General features: G+C 31.7%; 3 protein-coding genes across 3 annotated transcripts; 1 reads left to right on the top strand and 2 right to left on the bottom strand.

Moving 5' to 3' along the window:
* Positions 1-5,109: 5,109 nt before the first annotated feature.
* Bm2455 (putative 34.8 kDa protein C28H8.5 in chromosome III, putative) lies at positions 5,110-7,210 on the bottom strand (the record flags this gene model as incomplete). The annotated part of the gene is made up of 6 exons (XM_001899689.2): positions 5,110-5,232; positions 5,351-5,454; positions 5,574-5,689; positions 6,070-6,250; positions 6,360-6,506; positions 7,180-7,210. 6 exons carry the CDS (start codon positions 7,208-7,210, stop codon positions 5,110-5,112), a joined length of 702 nt encoding a protein of 233 aa, XP_001899724.2.
* A 1,476-nt stretch (positions 7,211-8,686) lies between these two features.
* Positions 8,687-12,931, bottom strand: Bma-exo-1 (XPG I-region family protein; the record flags this gene model as incomplete). Its single annotated transcript, XM_001899688.2, has 15 exons — positions 8,687-8,725; positions 8,895-8,961; positions 9,093-9,273; positions 9,353-9,542; positions 9,630-9,764; positions 9,974-10,142; positions 10,215-10,291; positions 10,360-10,545; positions 10,620-10,694; positions 11,052-11,198; positions 11,358-11,498; positions 11,838-11,984; positions 12,063-12,159; positions 12,482-12,594; positions 12,884-12,931. 15 exons carry the CDS (start codon positions 12,929-12,931, stop codon positions 8,687-8,689), a joined length of 1,812 nt encoding a protein of 603 aa, XP_001899723.2.
* A 901-nt stretch (positions 12,932-13,832) lies between these two features.
* Positions 13,833-16,337, top strand: Bm13985 (Zinc finger, C2H2 type family protein; the record flags this gene model as incomplete). Its single annotated transcript, XM_001899687.2, has 9 exons — positions 13,833-13,946; positions 14,110-14,175; positions 14,728-14,874; positions 15,003-15,143; positions 15,233-15,377; positions 15,545-15,704; positions 15,782-15,867; positions 15,954-16,106; positions 16,213-16,337. The coding sequence occupies 9 exons, from the start codon at positions 13,833-13,835 to the stop codon at positions 16,335-16,337; spliced, it is 1,137 nt and encodes a 378-aa protein (XP_001899722.2).
* Positions 16,338-19,354: the final 3,017 nt, after the last annotated feature.

Here is a 19,354-nt window from a genome sequence, read left to right as displayed (position 1 = left end):
GGTATAAGTAATCTAGATTTAAACATACTCAGAAAATGAAACTTTCAAATGTGGGCCCATTGAAGCAATTTTTCTAGCTCTTCAAATCTATCACTAAAGAATTTAATTATGAGAGGAAAAGAAGGACACAAAAATAGACTGTGAGAAAGAAAGTGTCGTGATTTTTAGTGTCCTAGAAATTCAGTGAAGCACAAGTTGAGATGTCAATCTTTCATAGCAAATGATATGCCATACAATTTTTCCGGATATTTACGAATGCTTTGATAAAAATTCAGACAAAAAATCCAAGAATTCACAGTAACTGTGAAGAGAAGAAAATAAAAAAAGAATCCTTCAAAAATAATTACGGACACGAATGACAAACGCATAGAAAAGAGTATGATATTTAGAGTATTTAGTACTTCAAGGTTGTCTAATTCATAAATATTTATTTCTACTAGCTAAAATAAATTACAAAATTGGAATCTTGAGCCAATTCGATGCTAACTTCAGTTAAATAAAAAGCAGTTCTTTCTACGACAACAACACCTAATTAAGATGAGTTTTCAGATTGTGATCTTGTTTATTTTAAACAAAACAGCAATGAAAAAAAAAAAAGGAAACGAATGAGAAATCAAAATTCCTTTTAAAGCCGTATCTTCAAACATTATTCTTTTGAACTACTAAAATGATTTACATGTCGGATCTCTGTTTTGCTTCCCTATAAGATTTCGTAGCATGCAAAAAGCGAAGCAAACTCTTTACTACTTGCATTCCAATAGGGAATAAAAACAAATTTGAACTCTTAAAAATTAATAAACATGATTTCTGGTTCCTTTCGGTTTTCTCTTTTTTCATTTTCTTGCTAACAACAAAATCCTTTTCTATTTTCTTCTCTTCTTCTAGAAAAAGCTAATGCATAACAAGGGAAAAATCAAATTTGAAACCTAAATTAAATTTGAAATCTAAAGTTTATTTTAAACGAAGCTTTTCTTCCAATAGCTTGCAAGCTGCTGACGAAGTGAATATTTTGAGACAATTTTTGGTTGTTTCATTTCATATTACTGTTAGCAGACACTCACTTATCGATGAGAGGACGAAAAGATGAGATATGAAAACAGAAAGTAAAATTTTACTCTCACTCAATCAAATTTATGGCCTTTAATTATTTTGTAATAATTACAATTCAGCTACTGCTCACCACAGTCAAAAATACGGAAAACAATAATTACTTTAATTAATAGAAGGTGCTAATAATCAAATCTAGGAATTGATTTTCTTGGTTAAAAGCAAAGCCTAACCGAATTCCATTACAATTCACCTACTACTTTTCATTGTCATAAGTTAAGGTGAATTTGTCCTTAATGCATTCCTTATCGAATAACGTTCCGTTCGCAAGTCAAAAATACATCAAAAAGCAAATTGTTTAAACAGGAACGAACAAAAAAAAATTCCTTAAGAATAAAATTGAAATTTGGAATTAGTTTTTATCTTCGGAACTGCAATTAAGATTTAAATTCTTCGGATCACCACGAACCCATTAGCAATCATAAGATACATGGGGAGGTCATTGCTTTACTTGCTGTTTACCATACCAACCACACAACGGTCACATCTTTACCGTCTCTTCGTTTATGAATACCGCCTTTTAATTACAAGTCGTCGAAGAGCGACTTGTGCGTTAACAATTAAATTCAAAAAATGCAATTTTCCGACTGTTTATGTCCTTTTCAATTACTATTAACTCTTTTCTTTTTTGACTATTAACTCTTCTGTCATTTAAATTTCACTGCTAACGAATTCTTCGCGAAGTTAAGCATTTAAAAAATAATTTTTATTTAGTCGCTACTAAATATAGAGCAAGCAGAAAAATACAGAATGTGTAATATTTCTAAGGTGTAAATTTCGGAAAAGCTTGAAAAGAAATTATTTTTAAGGAAAGATCCATAACACGACTGCTTCATAAAATACCATACGTGATGTTATTTTTTATAGCAACTTTACATATATTCCTAATGTACTAAAATCAGATATCAGAAAATTTGGTCTGAAAAAAAAACTTTTACAGTAATGGAAAACCCGCTAAAAGTTTTTCCTGCGATAGTAATAGTAACAATAAGTAACAATAAAATAATAATAATAAATAACAATAATAATAATAAATAATAATAACAGTAATAATAATTAATAACATAAAAATTTATTATTACTTTTTGTATAAAATTGGATACGATAGCTCTAATTTTACATATGGCGGCCGCTTGCCAACTTGTTTTTAATCATTCTTGCGCAAATGGCGTAATGTTGAATTTCTCAACGAATTAGTGAATTAATTTTAAGTAGAATCAAATAAATAAATCACTTTATTGCTTTGCTATTACCACAATAACACTTTTTAAAGAAAGTGAATACTTAGTTCACAAGCGAATTTCTTCCCTCACTCAACTGTTAAGCTAAAATTTGATAGAGAATGCAATTTTCTAAAATTACGAAGCTGAGAATGAAAGAGACATAGCATGGATGAATCACTAGTATGATAAACGATGGGATATGACTGATAAGGTAGTTGGGCTAGTCCTTCCATGAAATGAATATACAGAGGAATGATATCTAAGGCACATATCAAGCCATGTGTAATATTATAACAGTTTTATATGTCTAATAGACAACATTTTTAGTAATGGATTCCAAAAACGCCCAGCAACAGATAATCATTATGCGATGCCAAGGCGATAGTGTTTTTGATAAGGAAGAAAAAGGAATGAAAAACTTGAAATGCTGACTATGAACAATAAATGAAGGAGGAAATTGTACTAGTAATAGTTTCAAAATGACAGAAGAGGTGAAGGGGACAAAGAGCGGAAGAATGAGACGACGCGAGAGAAATGGCACTTTCCATCCATCCGCCTAATGTGTGTCAGCTAAGTGTCAAAAAATGCAACCGCAAATTAAGTTGGTCTTTGCACTGTGTTATTGACAACTAGCATTAAGATGTGCGGAGAATGACAATAGCTTTATTGAAATTACAACTGAGACCAACACTGTTAACGGAACAATTTGAGAATATCTCTCAGATCAGATCAGATCAGATCAATTTTGCTTTGCTTCGGAACGAAATCTTAGTATAGTTAACTTTACTTTCGAGAAAATATTTGAGATAGCACAACAAAATGTCTTTTTTTTTATTTTAAATTTAGCATTAGTCGAATTTTCTTGAAAAGTAAGGGGTTATATATGCTTACACTTTTCGGCTTTTAGAGGCATAAGTCTATTGGTCACTAATGCTAAGTGGACATTCCGATTACTTAGTGACATAAGAATAGCTTGACAACAAGGAAATGGTTGTGCATTCCTTTCAACAACAAAATGAAATTTATTCTGCTCGTGAAAAATTTTAAAAGCTAGAAAAACAATAATATTGTTGCAGTGACTAAGCTATAAGTTGAACGCTTCTACGTTACAGGCCAACAAATAAATGAAGGAGAAGACATCAGGAAGTCGTTAGCACTTTACGCCATAGCAACACTAAAAGCACGAGTTGATTTAAACGAAATAAGCAAAAAGCAAAATGTGGCAAAATCTTGTAAGAAGTATCAGATGACTCAAATCTGTCATCTGCATAGGTTAAAATTTGCTTTTGTTTTTGGTTTACTTTAATTGGAGGACCAATGTACAAAGTAAATAAGTGAAAATCTAAATATTAAACAAAATGAAAACGAGATTTTCGAGCAGAAAAAAGCGTCCTGCTCACAATTATTAATTGTTATCTATTATAATTTATTCATATCAAAAACAATTTATTGATGCCTAATTCATTCATTGTTGTCCAGTATGAGTAATAATCCTTTAAACAGCAGTCACGTTTTACTCAATGTGCATAGTAATATTTAGATTTATTCCGAATGATTCTTTCCGTTCGATGATCAGCTAATTCTTAACGAAAAAATATAACGGAAGAAATACTTAAATCGTTGTAAGATGTTTTCGGTCACTTATTTATTTTCTACGATTCGTATCAAATGTCGCAAATGAAAAGCAAATCTGTTTGAAACCGATTCTCAGTAACCTTTCAAATCTTCCCGTTTTGTTATGCAATATTAAGTAAGCATTAAAGTAAATGAATAACATTATATCATGGCAGTTGTAGGGATGAAATTAACGCAATTCCAATTTATTATTCCATAATACCTTTTTGTTAGAATGTTAAGAATGCAAAAAGGAAAAAGGAAAGAATGGATGAAAGTTGAATGCTTAAATTTATGCGTCATACGTCTTTGTGATCTTTTTTACTTCCCGCACTCCATTTCCTTTCTTTGTTTGCCGTTTTCTCATAATCGGACGAGGTCACCTCATAAATGTCCTTTTACCAATCAGAAATTTATTCATTCATTTTTTTTTAATGAAAAGAGCAAACGAATAAAAGTTTTTTGCGATTAAAAAGGACTCACACTCACACTGGTTATATCATTCATGTAAAGCAGAAGGAGTAAGATTGTAACACAGCTTTGGGTGCATTGCTTCCTGTTAATTTTCATTTGCATGTAAAAATGACCTTCCAGTTTTATGATTGCATTTGTATTCCGAAAAATGATTGCAAGGAGAAATATAGTATATTCATCTTTTTTTATTGAATAGGAAGGAAATTTTTCGTTAACTTTTTTCTCTTTTTTTCATCGATGCAAAAGTGATAAAAGTTTTTGTAAATTAATGTTAGTTCCTTTCCCATAAATACAACTTTTTACTAAAGCTGTAAATTTTTTCAATTTTAGAAATTTTAAGTTTAAAGTAATTTCATGTTTCATGAGAAAAAAATCATAATCACCAAGCATTTCTGTTCTTATTGATTACCTATGGTTTTTTGCTTGTGACATGTCATGAAGATATCTTCGAAACTGACAGTATAAAATTGAAATAAAAGATCAATTTATTGACACGAAATATTCTATCCAGCAGATGAATGCTATATAGCAAAGTCATAGAAACAAGTATTTCAGATTTTAGTAATGTGCAAGTATGCTGGTATTGAACTGTTTTGACTAATTCATAAGCAAAACTTGAATCACTCATCATATTCTTACTTTTCACAAGAAATACTTAGCACACGGATATACTACAGTCACAACACTCATATCAAGGATATATTTTACTATAAATGATACTTGTATGCTCAGTCAGCTCATGATGAGTTATTGTATTGATAGATAGACGAGCTTCTAAATGTGCAGCGTCCAGTAGTGTCCAGCTTCTCAACATCTATAATGCTAACATGACACAACCATGATTAAAGCCATGAGCTGTCCATTTTTTAATAAGGTCAAATTCCGAATGAGAAATTTCATTCTCTTTTGAAAATTTTACAACAATGAATGACCTTAAGGACTGGAAGATCATGACTGAAACTAATTCTTGCAATTTGTTGCATACGTAATTCAATGGAAAGACCACGTTCTTCTCCTTCTTCAATGGTGATAAAACCTGAACACAAATGAAGTGTTGTAGTAGCACCATAATAAGATAAAATTAAAATTGAATATGCAGAAAAATTAGTATTAAATTGTAGAATAAGAGAAAAAAGAAAGGAAAACGGTATCTACCGTTGCTCATAATCGTATTTAGTGAAATCAAACTACTACCGTTGTCAGTAACAACCGATAAAAAACCGTATTCACTGTGTATTTCCTTCCCGTCCCAGCTATCCCATGTTGTCGCGCTATAAATTAATATCAGTTTCTTTAGAAAAAAACTTGCTTTATTTTGATGTTTTTGTTATAGGTTTTAATTTTTTTTGGGGGGGGAGGAGAAGGGAGTGCGGCATGGTGTCCTTCTTTTTAATTTTCCGTTAGTTCTTCTTTTTTAGGATTTTCATTATTGATTAAGTTTGAAAATTTAAATTTTAATAATGCAAGCTAAATTTAGAATTTTGCTCAGCTCAATTCTCAATTTTAACCTTAGAATTCACTGCCTGAAAAAAAAAAGCGATGAATTATAAAACATCTGATAGCTATTGAAAAAATAAGATTTGGTGAACAGCAAAATGCTCCGGATATAGTTCAGAATCAAAAAGCACCAATAAATGAGAAAATCATATACGAATAATTAAGAGCATCAAAGACGTATTCGCTATTGGTAATTAATTTAAAATCAATCTCTTCTCCATAGGTGACTTTCGGAATTGTTGGGAAAACTGCTTTACCGCCAAATTCAGAGCGCCATTTACCGATCAGAAATGCTACTTTTTTAAGAGTTGTTGGTACTTTTTTCAAATCATATTCTGAAAGGTTTCAATCAAAATAACTTACAAGAAAATTTACTCTCTTTTATTCACTTTGCAATTAAATTATAAGAAAATATTAGCACTTATTAACCCTGAAAAATACAACCTTTGGCTATTAATTCAGAACCGCAAAGCTGACAGCTCTTTTTGCAATGATTATTTGGAAACTCATTAATAAGATCGCATTTTGTACTATTTTCAACCACCCATGTAAAGCAGTTCATATCAGAATCTGAGCAGTCTGTTGAATGACCTGAAAAAAGGATGAAGATTACTGGCTTTTGGGTGACTTACAAGAAGTTTGCTAATGTACCAATAACATTCATTATTGGTACATCAGCGTAGTGGTCTCACATGAAAATGGAAAGTCCGCCAGAATCAAAATAAATATAATATGGACTCGAAATTAGAATTCGTTAAAATCGTTTTGATTTTAGACCTAAAACAGGCATGGTGATTGGTGTGTCGGTTAAAAATTATAATATAATAATCATTAATCAATGAATGCACAGTGAAAAGTTTGAAAAAATATATAGAAATATTTCATTGATCAGAAAAATCAATTAAAATATATAGATGGAAAATGAAATAAAATAAAATGAGAAATATTATTGAAAGTAGTAGCACCTTTTGTCTAAAATGGAACTTAAAATTTTGGATCAAAATAACTTAGTCTTGAAGTATGGTCGTTATTCGTTCTCTCCAAAAATCATATGTGCTTGTAAAATGCTATATCTTTATTTCCATTTCAACTCATTTTCGTTCAAAATATTTTAGCATACTTTATCACTTTAAAATTTGATCTCATTTATATATTGTAATCCAACCCCGTTAAGCCTTGCTACAACTTTATTATCTGCTGCCTTAATGAACGGTGTTATCTTAAAAAAGCGAATTCGATGTCATATATTTTATTTCGAACTTACTAGATTTAGCAGCATCCAACGCAAAGGTCATTCTGTTCAGATGAAAAGTAAACAAATCTGGAACTGAATTGAGGTACAGTAAAATGGGAAGCAATAAACACAGCACTGTAAACATGTGTGCCATGGAAAGTGCTGGTTCTAAATAACGTAGGTCTATCAATTATATCAAAAAACATCATTGTAAATGTGTACCATCACTTGTTCCAAAAAATAGGATGTGCAATAATTTAATCGGTTCATCATCTTTCATCTGATTTTCTAATTTCTTCTCCAATTTAGAATTTATTTCTTCCTTTCTAATTTAGATTTTCTTTCATAAAAATTGCCAAGAAATTTTTTAAAATAAATCGATGAATCAACCCAATTCATTCAACAAACTAACTGTATCCTACTCCATACTTTCCCAAATTCCACTCTTTTTATGCAAAAAATATTGAACTTAAGCCACGATTCACTCCCACTTATTTATATTAAGCCAGCAATGAAATATGCCAGCCAACCGGACAAGAATCTGTCTCCAGTGAAATTTTAAAACCTTTATTTGCAACTTTCCTTGCAACTTCTAAAAAATCGATATATTGGAGATGATGTAATTTCAGGCACATAAGAATGAGCTTGACGATGAAATTAGCCCAATGATTATTTGATTAATGAGACCGGGCTGTGCTGTTTAATCAAATTAAACATGTCATTCATTAATTTTTGCTATTTCTGGATCTCTGTCACATGTATAAGAATATCGTCTAAATATTATTTTTGGTGACCAGCAATTCGATATCACACTTTCAGAATACTTGCGCATTAACGCGGTAAAACAGATGAAGACAGTGGTGGCAAGCTGAATCGGTAATTCTGGAAAATCATTGAACCTCTGGAGTTCTTAATTTTGTTATACATTTACTAATTAATAAAAGGACGACAAGTAAGTAATTGCTACTACTGCTCACAACGAGGTTCAGTACGACAGCCACAAATTCTCCTATAATATTTTTTGACAAATGTGAGTGAGGTCAAAACAGTAGAAATAAATGTTTAAATAATCATGGAGTTTTTACAATGTGCTATACTCTAAAAATTTATCATCTGTGAAACAAAAGCGGAAAGTTCAGTGAAAAACAAATGGTGTTGCAAAAACTTATGGTGAAAAAATTATGGTTATGGCTAACAGCCAAGAAAAGTAAAGACATAAGCAAAAAATATTAATATGCATAAATTCTACGGTATTTTGAAAGCAAATTAGGTTGAAAAGTAGAGAGACTCTAGACGTTTGCATAATAGTAGTGATGTTTAAGATAAAAAATTTAGCGAATTTATTTATCTTGTCTAGAAAGAAAATCCACCAAAATCCAACACGATGTTCTAAAAAGGCATGAATTAACTTTGAGCTCGACCACAAGAAGCTGCAGCATCCTTTTTTTGAAAACAAGTTCATCTGAAAATTGAAAGCGGCGTTTGAAACAGTTGAGATTCTCACTAAAATATCACTTTTCTTCCAGCATATTCGAATTTATTTTTCTGGAACATCCTGGGATCCACTGCTATCGATCTGCAATGACAGAGGAATTTATCATGACAATATGATCTAATGAAATATGAATCGCTTTTTATAGGCAATACGATTTACTTTTGCCTTGCTAAGAAAAATAAAATAATTTGAAGCAGAAAATCAAATTATGTAAGAAACACTTTTATAGAAAGTAATATATGGGTCTTACCTGAGACAATTCTGTTTGAGAAACACCAGGTACAGTACGTAAAGAAAGTAAGCGCCGTGAAAGACCACTAAAATTTTAGGAAAAATAATTGTAAATCATATTTTCGAATCTCAGTGAAAATCTCAGATGTTCTGATTCATCTGATATAAATGAACAATTTCATTTCCAATTCACGTAAAACATTCATGAATTACAGACCTCGTTCTTGATCCTTTGTTCAAAAAGTATTTACTACTAAATATGCTGCCCCTTGGCGCTTTAAACGGAGTTTCCATTACTGACATGACTGGTATGATACCTTCATTACCATGGCTTTCTTCATTAACACGGTCATCTTCAAGGGTTTTGCGAGGCTTTTTGACAGGTACTTCAAACGAAGCTATAAATAAACTAAATAACAGTGACTTTTTCCAAAAAAAAGAAGATAAAATATTTGAAAGATAAATTCAAAATTATACCATGATGACAGTTTTCATTTTTCTGTGACACGTTTGCTGTAATAGCAAATTCTTTTAATAGACGATCACAATTCCAATTTCGACGAGCACCATTCCCACTTTTTGTAACACCAATGGAATGGACAGTTGTCAATTTATAGTCCGTTTTTGTTAAAATTTGATCGGTTTTTGAAGTTTCCATCAGTACTTTCTATAAAAAAACGCATTTATATTACAAGAAACTCTTCGTATTATTTTTAAAAAAGCAAAAATGTTTATTTCATGAATTATGTCAAACTTTATGTAAATCCTTAATCTTTTCTGACGAAACGAAGTCATCGTTGTCATCAGCTAAACTATTTGCCAAAATCTTTGAACCCATTGTCGATAAAGAATTGGAAATATGTAACGGTGGCGGTCGAGGCGATTTAAGCTAAATAAAATATTATGAGCATAAAAATCGTAATTAATAAAATACGAAATATATATATATATATATATATATATATATATATATATATATATATATATAAAATATTATACATATATATTTCGGAAACTGAGATGAATTCTATATATTATATATACAGATATATTTGTTCAATTAATAGAAAATCTTCAAACTGGATAATATGCAGCTACCACAAATGCACCACAAGATGATTTTTTTTTGATTTTCTCGTCGTACTTTTCCTTCCGTCGCATTTCTGCAGTTTTGTAGTTGGAACTCCAAATGGACCAATCAGGCACATTTTCAGGTAAGGTTATTTGTTCAATTTGAGAACTGCCAGGGATATTCCCCAAGGCAAAACTAAAATTGGCATTTCTTAGACGAATAAATTAGGATATAATAATATAAAATCTAGGTCTCAAGAAAGCAAACCTTGTAGCAATTTCTGGTGATTGAATACTTCCTGCGTAAGAAAAATAATTATCGCTTTCTTGGCTACTTGAATGAAACTATAAATATTAAGATTACTTCAGTATTTAAAATTTAAATCTAGTCAAAGAGTTGCACTGATACCCACTTCCCTATCATCTTCATTGCTTTGTTGATTTAACGGATATTCATTTAATGGGCGCTGACGTTTCTCAACCGGATCAAAAACAATCTGATAAAGGAATGTATTTTCGGCACGAATGAAATCGTCGATAAACTGTTTAGTCACTTTTAAGGAATTTTTGTTGAGATATCGTGGAAGCCGAGGTAGAACCTAAAAAAGATGCTGAAAAAGAACAAAAATACTTTTTCAAAAATGAAGCATTTGATGATATGTTTTTCATTTACCTGGTACAAATTTCTACCATTGGTTTTTGCGAAAAAAGCTGCTGCTTTATTTAAGCCCACTCCAGGAAGACCCGCCTAAAACTGAACAATATATTTGTTAGCCAAAATCAACTTACCAAAAGAGTCTATAAATTAGTTGAAAATTTCATCAGAATCACGAAGATCTCTCTTTAATTTTTTACCCACATTTTAATATGATTATCAAATTTACAGAAAATTAAGCGAGAATTGTTACTATCGTACTATTTTCTAGTCTTCTTTTTCTTGACTTCATTTGATCTTATAAAAGGCTTCATTTCAACAGCACATAATTGCACATTCTGCTAAAGGAAGCACAATATACGGCAGTTTTTTTGCTTGAATAGTTGAAAGACTATTCTACATTCCAAATCTTTATCTTCTAACTTAACTGCAAAAATTCATAAATCTTACTTGCAAGTAGTCACATCCAGAAAGAATGCAAATTCTTCGAAACTTGTCAAAATCAAAATTTTCTGCAAGTGCCCTACACAGACATTTTGGTAATAAACTTTGATCGAAAATAACACAAGATCCATTAGGATCCATTTTGAAAATTATCTGTAAATTTAAGTTTAGAAATTCACTAAAAAAGAATTGTTAAAGATTTGAGTTGAACCACAAAAATCTTTAATAAAAATGAAAATCACCTAAGTCTTCAACCAGAATCAATCCCGCACTATCGCTTTTATCAAATGGTGAATAAAAAAGACGACCAACTTTTTCGCAACCGAAAGCAATAAGATCAGAATCTTCAGTAACTACCGCTTGCGCCATTTTTGTTTTAGTCAGAAAAGTCAGCTGCGCATCTGACTCATAAGGAGCTACGATAACATCAACCATGTTTAGATGTCGAAATGCCTTCAATAAGCAAACATTTATTAATTGCTGAGCTTGCACAATAAATCAAATAAAAAATGCTGTTCAATCTTTTTTTGGTATGTTGCTTGACAAATAATATAAGTAAAATTTACGAATTTGATTTATTGAGCAAAAAATAAGCCATTAAAAAATGCAAACCTGTCAGTGAATTTTAATCCGAAACTGAAGTTTTTAATTCACTTTAAACGTAATTGAAATCTGCTTATAATTTGTTTACTAAATATTCAACATCTGTTATTGATTCATCTTATTTTCTTATTTTACTCTGCTGAGTGATATATATATATAACTTCTTAAAGTTCAAAGGATCATTTTTACCTGAATGGCATTTTCAATCACTTTCGGTGTCAATGTAGCACTACGCTTGAAACAATTGTAAGCTTCACTTGCTCTACCTTCGCTCATCAATAAATCACCTCTTTGTTTATGAAAATCACGCTTCTCGCGTCGTGAGTTATTAGTTTCCTGTAATTAACAACTTGGAAAAGTAACCAAATCTGCTTCATCAATGACTTAATGATGTATAACTATAATTAAACGAACTTTTTTAGCAGGGAGCATTTGTCCATCGAAAACAAGGATAACGTGACAACCAATTGCGAGTAAAGCCTTCACGTATTTAAGCACGTAGCGTATATAGCTGAAGAATGTTACATCAGAGTCAAGAAAGAAAAGAACAATGCAATTACAAAGAAATGGGATTAATAATTCTTTCACCATTGGCGGTGAAACAGAAGCTACCTTTAGAAAAAGTAAATCGAGGACAAAACACCACAGTACATACGATTGAAACGCCATTTTCCCGAAGTAGGAAATTGGAAGCGAATCTTAGGAATTTTACACTTCTTTAAAGAGACTGGTTCATGAATTTCGTGATTTCTAGTGGCAAAATCCAAATACTTAGACTCTCAGACGATCATGTGAAAAATTGAAGTAGTGAGTTCCGCACAAAAGAAACTAACAAATCGGTTTCACATCCTTGAGCAACTTTGTCAGCACAGCCAATCAATCCTCGATGTAGCAGACAACTAATATCCACAGCAACTGACTGATGCGCAAATTCACTGATATTTCCCTAAAAAAACTAGTCCGCTGCATCAACAAGTGAATTTCGCAATATTACAAATAATATACATCGAATAATTCTTGTCATAGAAGGGACATGGAAATGCGCAGGTTCTAACTGAAAAGAAACACATGTGGAATTATAAGAAAAAACCATGGTTGTGATATAACATTTTAATATTTTAAATATTGCTCTCTCGATGTGAACATTGCCCAACTTTCGAAAGTAAGCAAATAACTAAACCAAAAGATATATGCTCTTCTTGAAAAATGAAATTAAATCCATCTAAAAAGTTCACCTGACGACATGCTTTCTTCACGAAAGGCAACAAATTGTGTATTCCCATAACCAGCAACAACAAAATCCTGAAATTTTGTATTTTGTTTACTTGAAGTGAGCAATGTGTAATTGACCTCAAGAAACGTTCAGTCCTCTACGCATCACCGTGACCTTTTTGTAACAAAAATTTCAATAAATTTCAAAGATAAAAATTTTGCGCCAAAAGAATGAAGTTGTAACAGATTGTACAGAACTTAGAAAGACATCGTGCAGCCAGTATGAAATATTTTTCTGGTTTAGATACGATTCGCTAAGAAACGGTAAAAAATCGATGTACGGGTTGGGTGCAACTATTGTAGTCGGTTATTGGTGCTTGCTTTTCAAGTGGGATGGGTGGTAGAAGGCTTTGATCAGGTGGTCAATTCCATTATCTGTTTGGTTCCTTCGTGACAGTATCATTACAGGTGGCATATTTGAAATGTTTTCTTGTTATGTGTTGCTGTATATCTAACACACTTGTACGCTTATTGGCATTAATTCAACAATTCCGTCCATACGGACATTAATTTTCGTGTGAACCAGAGATATACCTCACAGGGACCGAGGATTTCTAAACATACATATAGTTAAACCACGTAGGTATTTTGTCTTTATCATCTTTTAGTGATGAACTTCTCTTTATACCATTCATTTTCTGTATATTTAATGGTAATCATTTTGAACCGTTTGGTAACACTGAAAATTAATTCCATTTGGAATTATCGTTTCTGAATGAAAAGAAAAGTAACTGAATAGTTTGTTGGGGGTGAATTTGCTGCGTTAAGTAAGGAAAATTTTGCACGAGTTTTATGCAGTTGATTCAAGAATTCATCTTCAGAGTTATTGTTCGACTTTCATTCAATTTCTTGGTGGGGCTCTTCCAGGCATCTGTTGTTAACTGCTAATTTCAGTACTTCTAACCTTTTGCTATGAACACTTCGGATGGTCTTACTTGCTTATGTTGTCAGTCTGTGTTCGCAAATAATGATCTACAACGAGAACATTATAAAACAGACTGGCACCGTTACAATCTCAAACGAAAAGTTAGTTTAAGATTGTTTGTTTTACTTCTGGTATCAAGGATGACAGTTATGAAAATTACGAAGTTCTAATTTGTTGCAATTTTAATATTTATTTGTTGCATGTAAAATATATGAAGTATATATGCAAACATTTTCTATTGATATTTCATCTAGCTTTTTTCAGATTACTGGTTTCCCTATTGTCACTGAAGAACAGTTTAGGCAAAAAATTATTGCTTACAAAAAAGAAGTTAGTTATTTCGTCTAATTATAGATTTAATTCAATTTAAGCGGTTATATATTCATAGTTTATATATCAATCCATATAACAGTGCGCTGTAATATATTTCTGCAACCGTTCTGGTTGAAATTGTTTTTTTTTTATTGATGAAGTAAGTTAAAAAGTCAAGATTGTACTGATGTAAAGTGTGGGTATTCTTTTCATAGAATAAAGAAGTTATTTAGAATGAGGGAAGACTTCCGAAGTAAAGAGATTTAAGCAGTTTTGGTGTTTTTTTAGATTGATTTCGGAACCGTTAGATATTACTGCGTCAGGAACAAATAATGAATGAGTAGTGATTTAAAAGAAAAGTGTTTTAGTTGGTCCAACTGTCTGTGTTGAATTAGCTGCTTATTGATTGAAAATCACTAATTTTAATTCTATTTCAAAATATTTAAAAGTGGTGATTTTCTATATCCAGCACAGACTTTCATTTGAACAGTGATTTTAATTCTGCGGTCTCGATTCTTTTTCTTTCCTTTTTTATTAATCACTTCATTAATTTATGATGTTAATTTTCAGACAGATGACGAGAAAAATGCTGAAACAAAAGTGGCTATTTGTAAATGTTGTAGCAAACGGTTTCAGTCAGCAAACGCTTACGATAATCATCTCAGTTCTAGAAAACATAAAGAAAGTGAAACACGCTTCTTCAAAAGAAATGCCATGGTACATACATATTGGTTCTGGGAAAACAGATATGTTTAAAAAGCACTATTTATTTATTCACAATTCTTTTCGACATAAACTTGATCCTAAATTCAAATCTAAAAATTTGAATTAACTGTAATTTCTAGAGGGCAACGAATAAAGCATGTGTCATGAAAAAAATAGATGACTTCTATTACAATCATTTCGATGAGGCAGACATTCAGGAGAATGATTGTGACGGTTGGGTTACTGATCATGATACTGACGAAGATTTCGATGAATCGAAGGTGGCTTGTTGATTTTGTGTAATGTTACGTCAATCCATCACATGGATTTGTAACGGGAAAACAGGTTTTTTTTTTTTTTTTTTTTGCAGGTTATTCCGGAAACAGTTTGTTTGTTTTGCAATTATGGTTCGGACGATGTGGAAACGAATTTGATACATATGAGTGTACTGCATGGTTTTTTCCTTCCAGATGCGGAATTCTGCACAGATGTTGGTGGCATGTTATATTATTTAGGTAATTTTATTTTTGTTGTTATTCTGGCTTTATGTAAGGCCTACTGCAGGTACCTGGAATACTACACTTCTTTACTGCAAACTTAGCTACATTACATTCGTTCATACTTTCTCTAAATCTTTTTTTTTTTTTTTTTTTTTAATGCTTTCTACAAAGAAATGTTTGAGGTTTAAAAGTTGGTAGTGGTAATATGTGCTTGGTATGTAACGAACAGAAGAAGTTCTACTCACTAGATGCGTGCCAGAAACACATGCGCGATAAGGGACATTGTCGTGTTGCCCGTACTGTGGAGGAAATGATCGAGTTTGAAGACTTTTATGATTATAGGTAAGTTCCTTAAATGTGAATATGTGATATATTGATTGCTATTGCAAAATATATGACAGCTTTGTTAATCATTTCAGTTCCATGTATCCAAAAGAGGAAGACATTGATAAATCTTATCCTATCGTTTTAGTGGATGATGGGTATACACTTACTTTGCCATCAGGTTGGTGGAAATTCATTCTAACTTAAAAAATTTTTGGGATATTGTGATTTTTCCTTTCGTTAGTTTTTTTATTCCAAACTCTTTAGGTGCAGAAATTGGACATCGTTCATTGGTACGTTATTATAGACAGCATTTGAGACCGGTAGAATATGGAACTAGAAGCGACCGTCAAAAAAAAGAGATTCTCAAAAAAGTGATGATTGGGCAGTACAAAGAGATGGGTTGGAAGGGAACATCTGGTTTGTTTCTGGAATAAATTTTGAGTAGTGGTTGTTGGGTATATGCTAAGAAATCATCATGAATGAGTCTTTGCATTATTTCTAATTAAATCTGTTTTGTTTTCAGGGGCATTGGCAGTGCAGCGAGCGAAGGATGTGCGATATATGAAGAAAATAAATTCTAGAAATTGGGTCAAATTAGGCCTTAACAATAACCGTTTGTTTCAGTCACGTGGTAGAAGTGGTCAGTGATAATGCAGTATTTTCTGTGAAAATTTTGGAAAGAGCTGAATAATCGCGGTTTCCTGATTTTTTGAAAGAATTTGTTGTGTAGTTGACTGTTCATTTATTTTTATTGATCTAGTGATTATGATTTTAGAAAAACGAAATCACTAACTGGTCATAAGTTGTTTCTTAGTTCGATGATCTGCTATATGAAGTTGCAGTTTTTTGTTTTCCGTTTGCTTAAATTGACTAATATGGATTTATTTGGAAGAAAATTAAACTACTTTTTTTTCACTATTTGGTTGGTAAATTCGGTGTGATAGATAAATGCATGCATGGTAGAATGAAGTGTTGGAAAATGAAGAAAAGAGTATAAGCCTGAAATCTTAGGGACGAGAGTAGCATTTTTTAAAGCATGTAATAATGTCGTTACTTTCCGCTGGATTTTTTTATATTCTACCACATATTGCTTAGATGTTGATTGGGAAAGGAGAGATTTTTTTTTTTTTTTGAATTAATAATTTCATACATAGTTTCATTACTCGAATTATTAAAATACTACATTCGGCGCACTGTGTTTTGTTGGTATGAAATACCGTTCTTAATCTTCATATTCGTTATTCTGTATATTCTGTGAGCATTCACCGCTTCTTAAGCTTTGCAGGTCAAGCATTAAAATGTTAAATTCAATCCAAGCTTTTTAAGAAATCCAAAGTGAGGAGTCTGGTGTGCATGGCTGACAGAGGTTTTAATAAAATATTTTGTTTAAGCTTTGCAGGTCAAGTATTAAAATGTTAAATTCAATCCAAGCTTTTTAAGAAATCCAAAGTGAGGAGTCTGGTGTGCATGGCTGACAGAGGTTTTAATAAAATATTTTGTTTAAAGTGTGAGGTAAGGGAAAGCAATTGTTTCTAAGCACATCACATTTGTTAAGGGAAAGCAATTGTTTCTAAGCAGCTCACAATCGCCTAGATTCATTGGCAGTTTCGATTTAATCATAACTGGGAAGAGTGTCTTCTTGAGAGATGGTGGGAAGGATATTGTGACCAGTAAACAGGTATATGTTTTCATAATCTGATGTTACAAATGTTAGGTAGTTTGGTGAGCTTGAGCATAGTTTCAGGTGTTGTCCTTATCTCAAAGTTCTCCGCGTTATGTTGATGCAATAGTATAGAAAGGTGGTGGCAATGTTCAAAGTGAATTATCAGGTGTTGATCATCACAACTGGCTGCAAGGACATTCGTTACAATGTTTTGAATGAACTTAATCACTGAACATTGCTTCTTCTCTTTCTTTTGCACGGAGTAATTCCCCACTTCATTGAAATGTTGGTTCTATTTCTTCAATAACAGCTGTTCTGCCGTTAAAACTTTTATTATCGAAAACATATACGTCATAATGCACTACATGAAATGATGTATTGTGAACTGAGTTTGACATTATCGTCAGACGGTGACATGCGAACGAAATAAAGTTCTTTTGAGGTATTTTCAGTTTGAGATTCCCAGTTTGGTGAATACGATGCTGTAGAATGCTCTTCACTTCATGGAGTATATAGATCCAGTACACAATGGAGGACCTAAATCATGTTATTTTTAACTTCGATGATTCTTCTAAGTTTGAATTTACATTTCTTGTGATGCCTTCTCACTTACATCAAATTTTTCTTTGGAAGAAAATGAGATGAAGGATCTCCTTCAAAATATTGCCTCACATATATATATTACACTTGTTGTATCATTAAGCGGTCTTTACATTAATAACTTTGATTGTTTATCTTATGTATTCTTTACTCCATTAATTCGATGAAAATCAAAAGTTTTGCTCAATTTTGCCACTATATCTCGTAATATTTGCTTTTGTCAAAGAATATGGATAAAGATATTACATCGATTTAAAAGTGCTTAAGAAGGAGTGTAAAAATTGTTGCTGTGCTGAAAAGGCATAAAGAGAGTTGTTATTAGCATCATGTTATTGCTTATCAGCATATTAAATTTCTTATATCTATTGAATTTCATTTATCATTTTTTTTTAACGGAGTTCTCAAAAGCAGCATTTTGACGATTTATGTCCTTTGTTTCATTTATTTTACAAGCTTCAAAGTATTGTAATCATTTACCTTTTTTCTTTAATCATTCTTCATACTTTTGACTGCAACCTTTTTTCCTCATATTTCACTTTTGGAACAATTTTTTTTATTGCACTTTTAGAACTTTTGGAACAGGTCCTGAATGTTGCATTAAAGTGGTTGACTGATACTGTGAAATTTTTCGTTCAGAAGGCGGGAAAGTTTTTGAGTTATTTCACTTAATTCTTCTTAGAAAAAGGATGCACACGAATTCGTATGCATCTGCATATCAAGCAAAAGTAAATTGTTGTAGTTAATTTGTGTTAAGTAATATACTACCTTAGTTTTTGCATTTGTTTCTGTATTCATTTATGAACCCGTGAACTGTATAAGCAAAAGCGGAAATTCTGAAGGTACTATTATCGGAATCCCGATGACACTGAAATTAACTCTTTATTAACTTATGGAGAAGCTACTCATATTGTCTTATTGTACTTTTTTAGGCTGAAGTATCATCTGCTGTCAAACAGAATGGCTGAGAAAGGCGATCGTTATCGGTTTAATTCTGGACTATCTGGCCATCTTCGAGAGCGTGCACTTAAGGTTGCTTGATTATCGTTTCCCTTAAATTCGAAATATTGTCTTTGAAGTTTGGGAGGACTATGTAAGACTAAATTTCAAATATTATGGATTCATTTCGAATCTAGAGATTTCAATGCACGAAAACAATCATTTACTTAGTTAAGATTTGAAATATTTCAAAAAATTATGGTACTTTATTCGACTATTCATTCTAACCTGTCGGTATCTCTTACTGACAAATGTCAACCCTCACTTTCATAATCAATAAATGAGACAGCTTTTTAGCAGCTTGAATTCCATTACGCTGGAGGAACCTTTATCGTTTAAGCTTACTTATAATAAAATCTATTTGAGAAAGTTCAGTTTAATAGATAACTGTCTTATGCAATGTTTA

This window comes from Brugia malayi, assembly GCF_000002995.4.
Source record: "Brugia malayi strain FR3 genome assembly, contig: Bm_v4_Chr1_scaffold_001, whole genome shotgun sequence".
Lineage (NCBI taxonomy): Eukaryota > Metazoa > Nematoda > Chromadorea > Rhabditida > Onchocercidae > Brugia > Brugia malayi.
The sequence above is the reverse complement of the archived record's forward strand: the minus strand, read 5'-3'. Positions and strand labels throughout refer to the sequence as shown.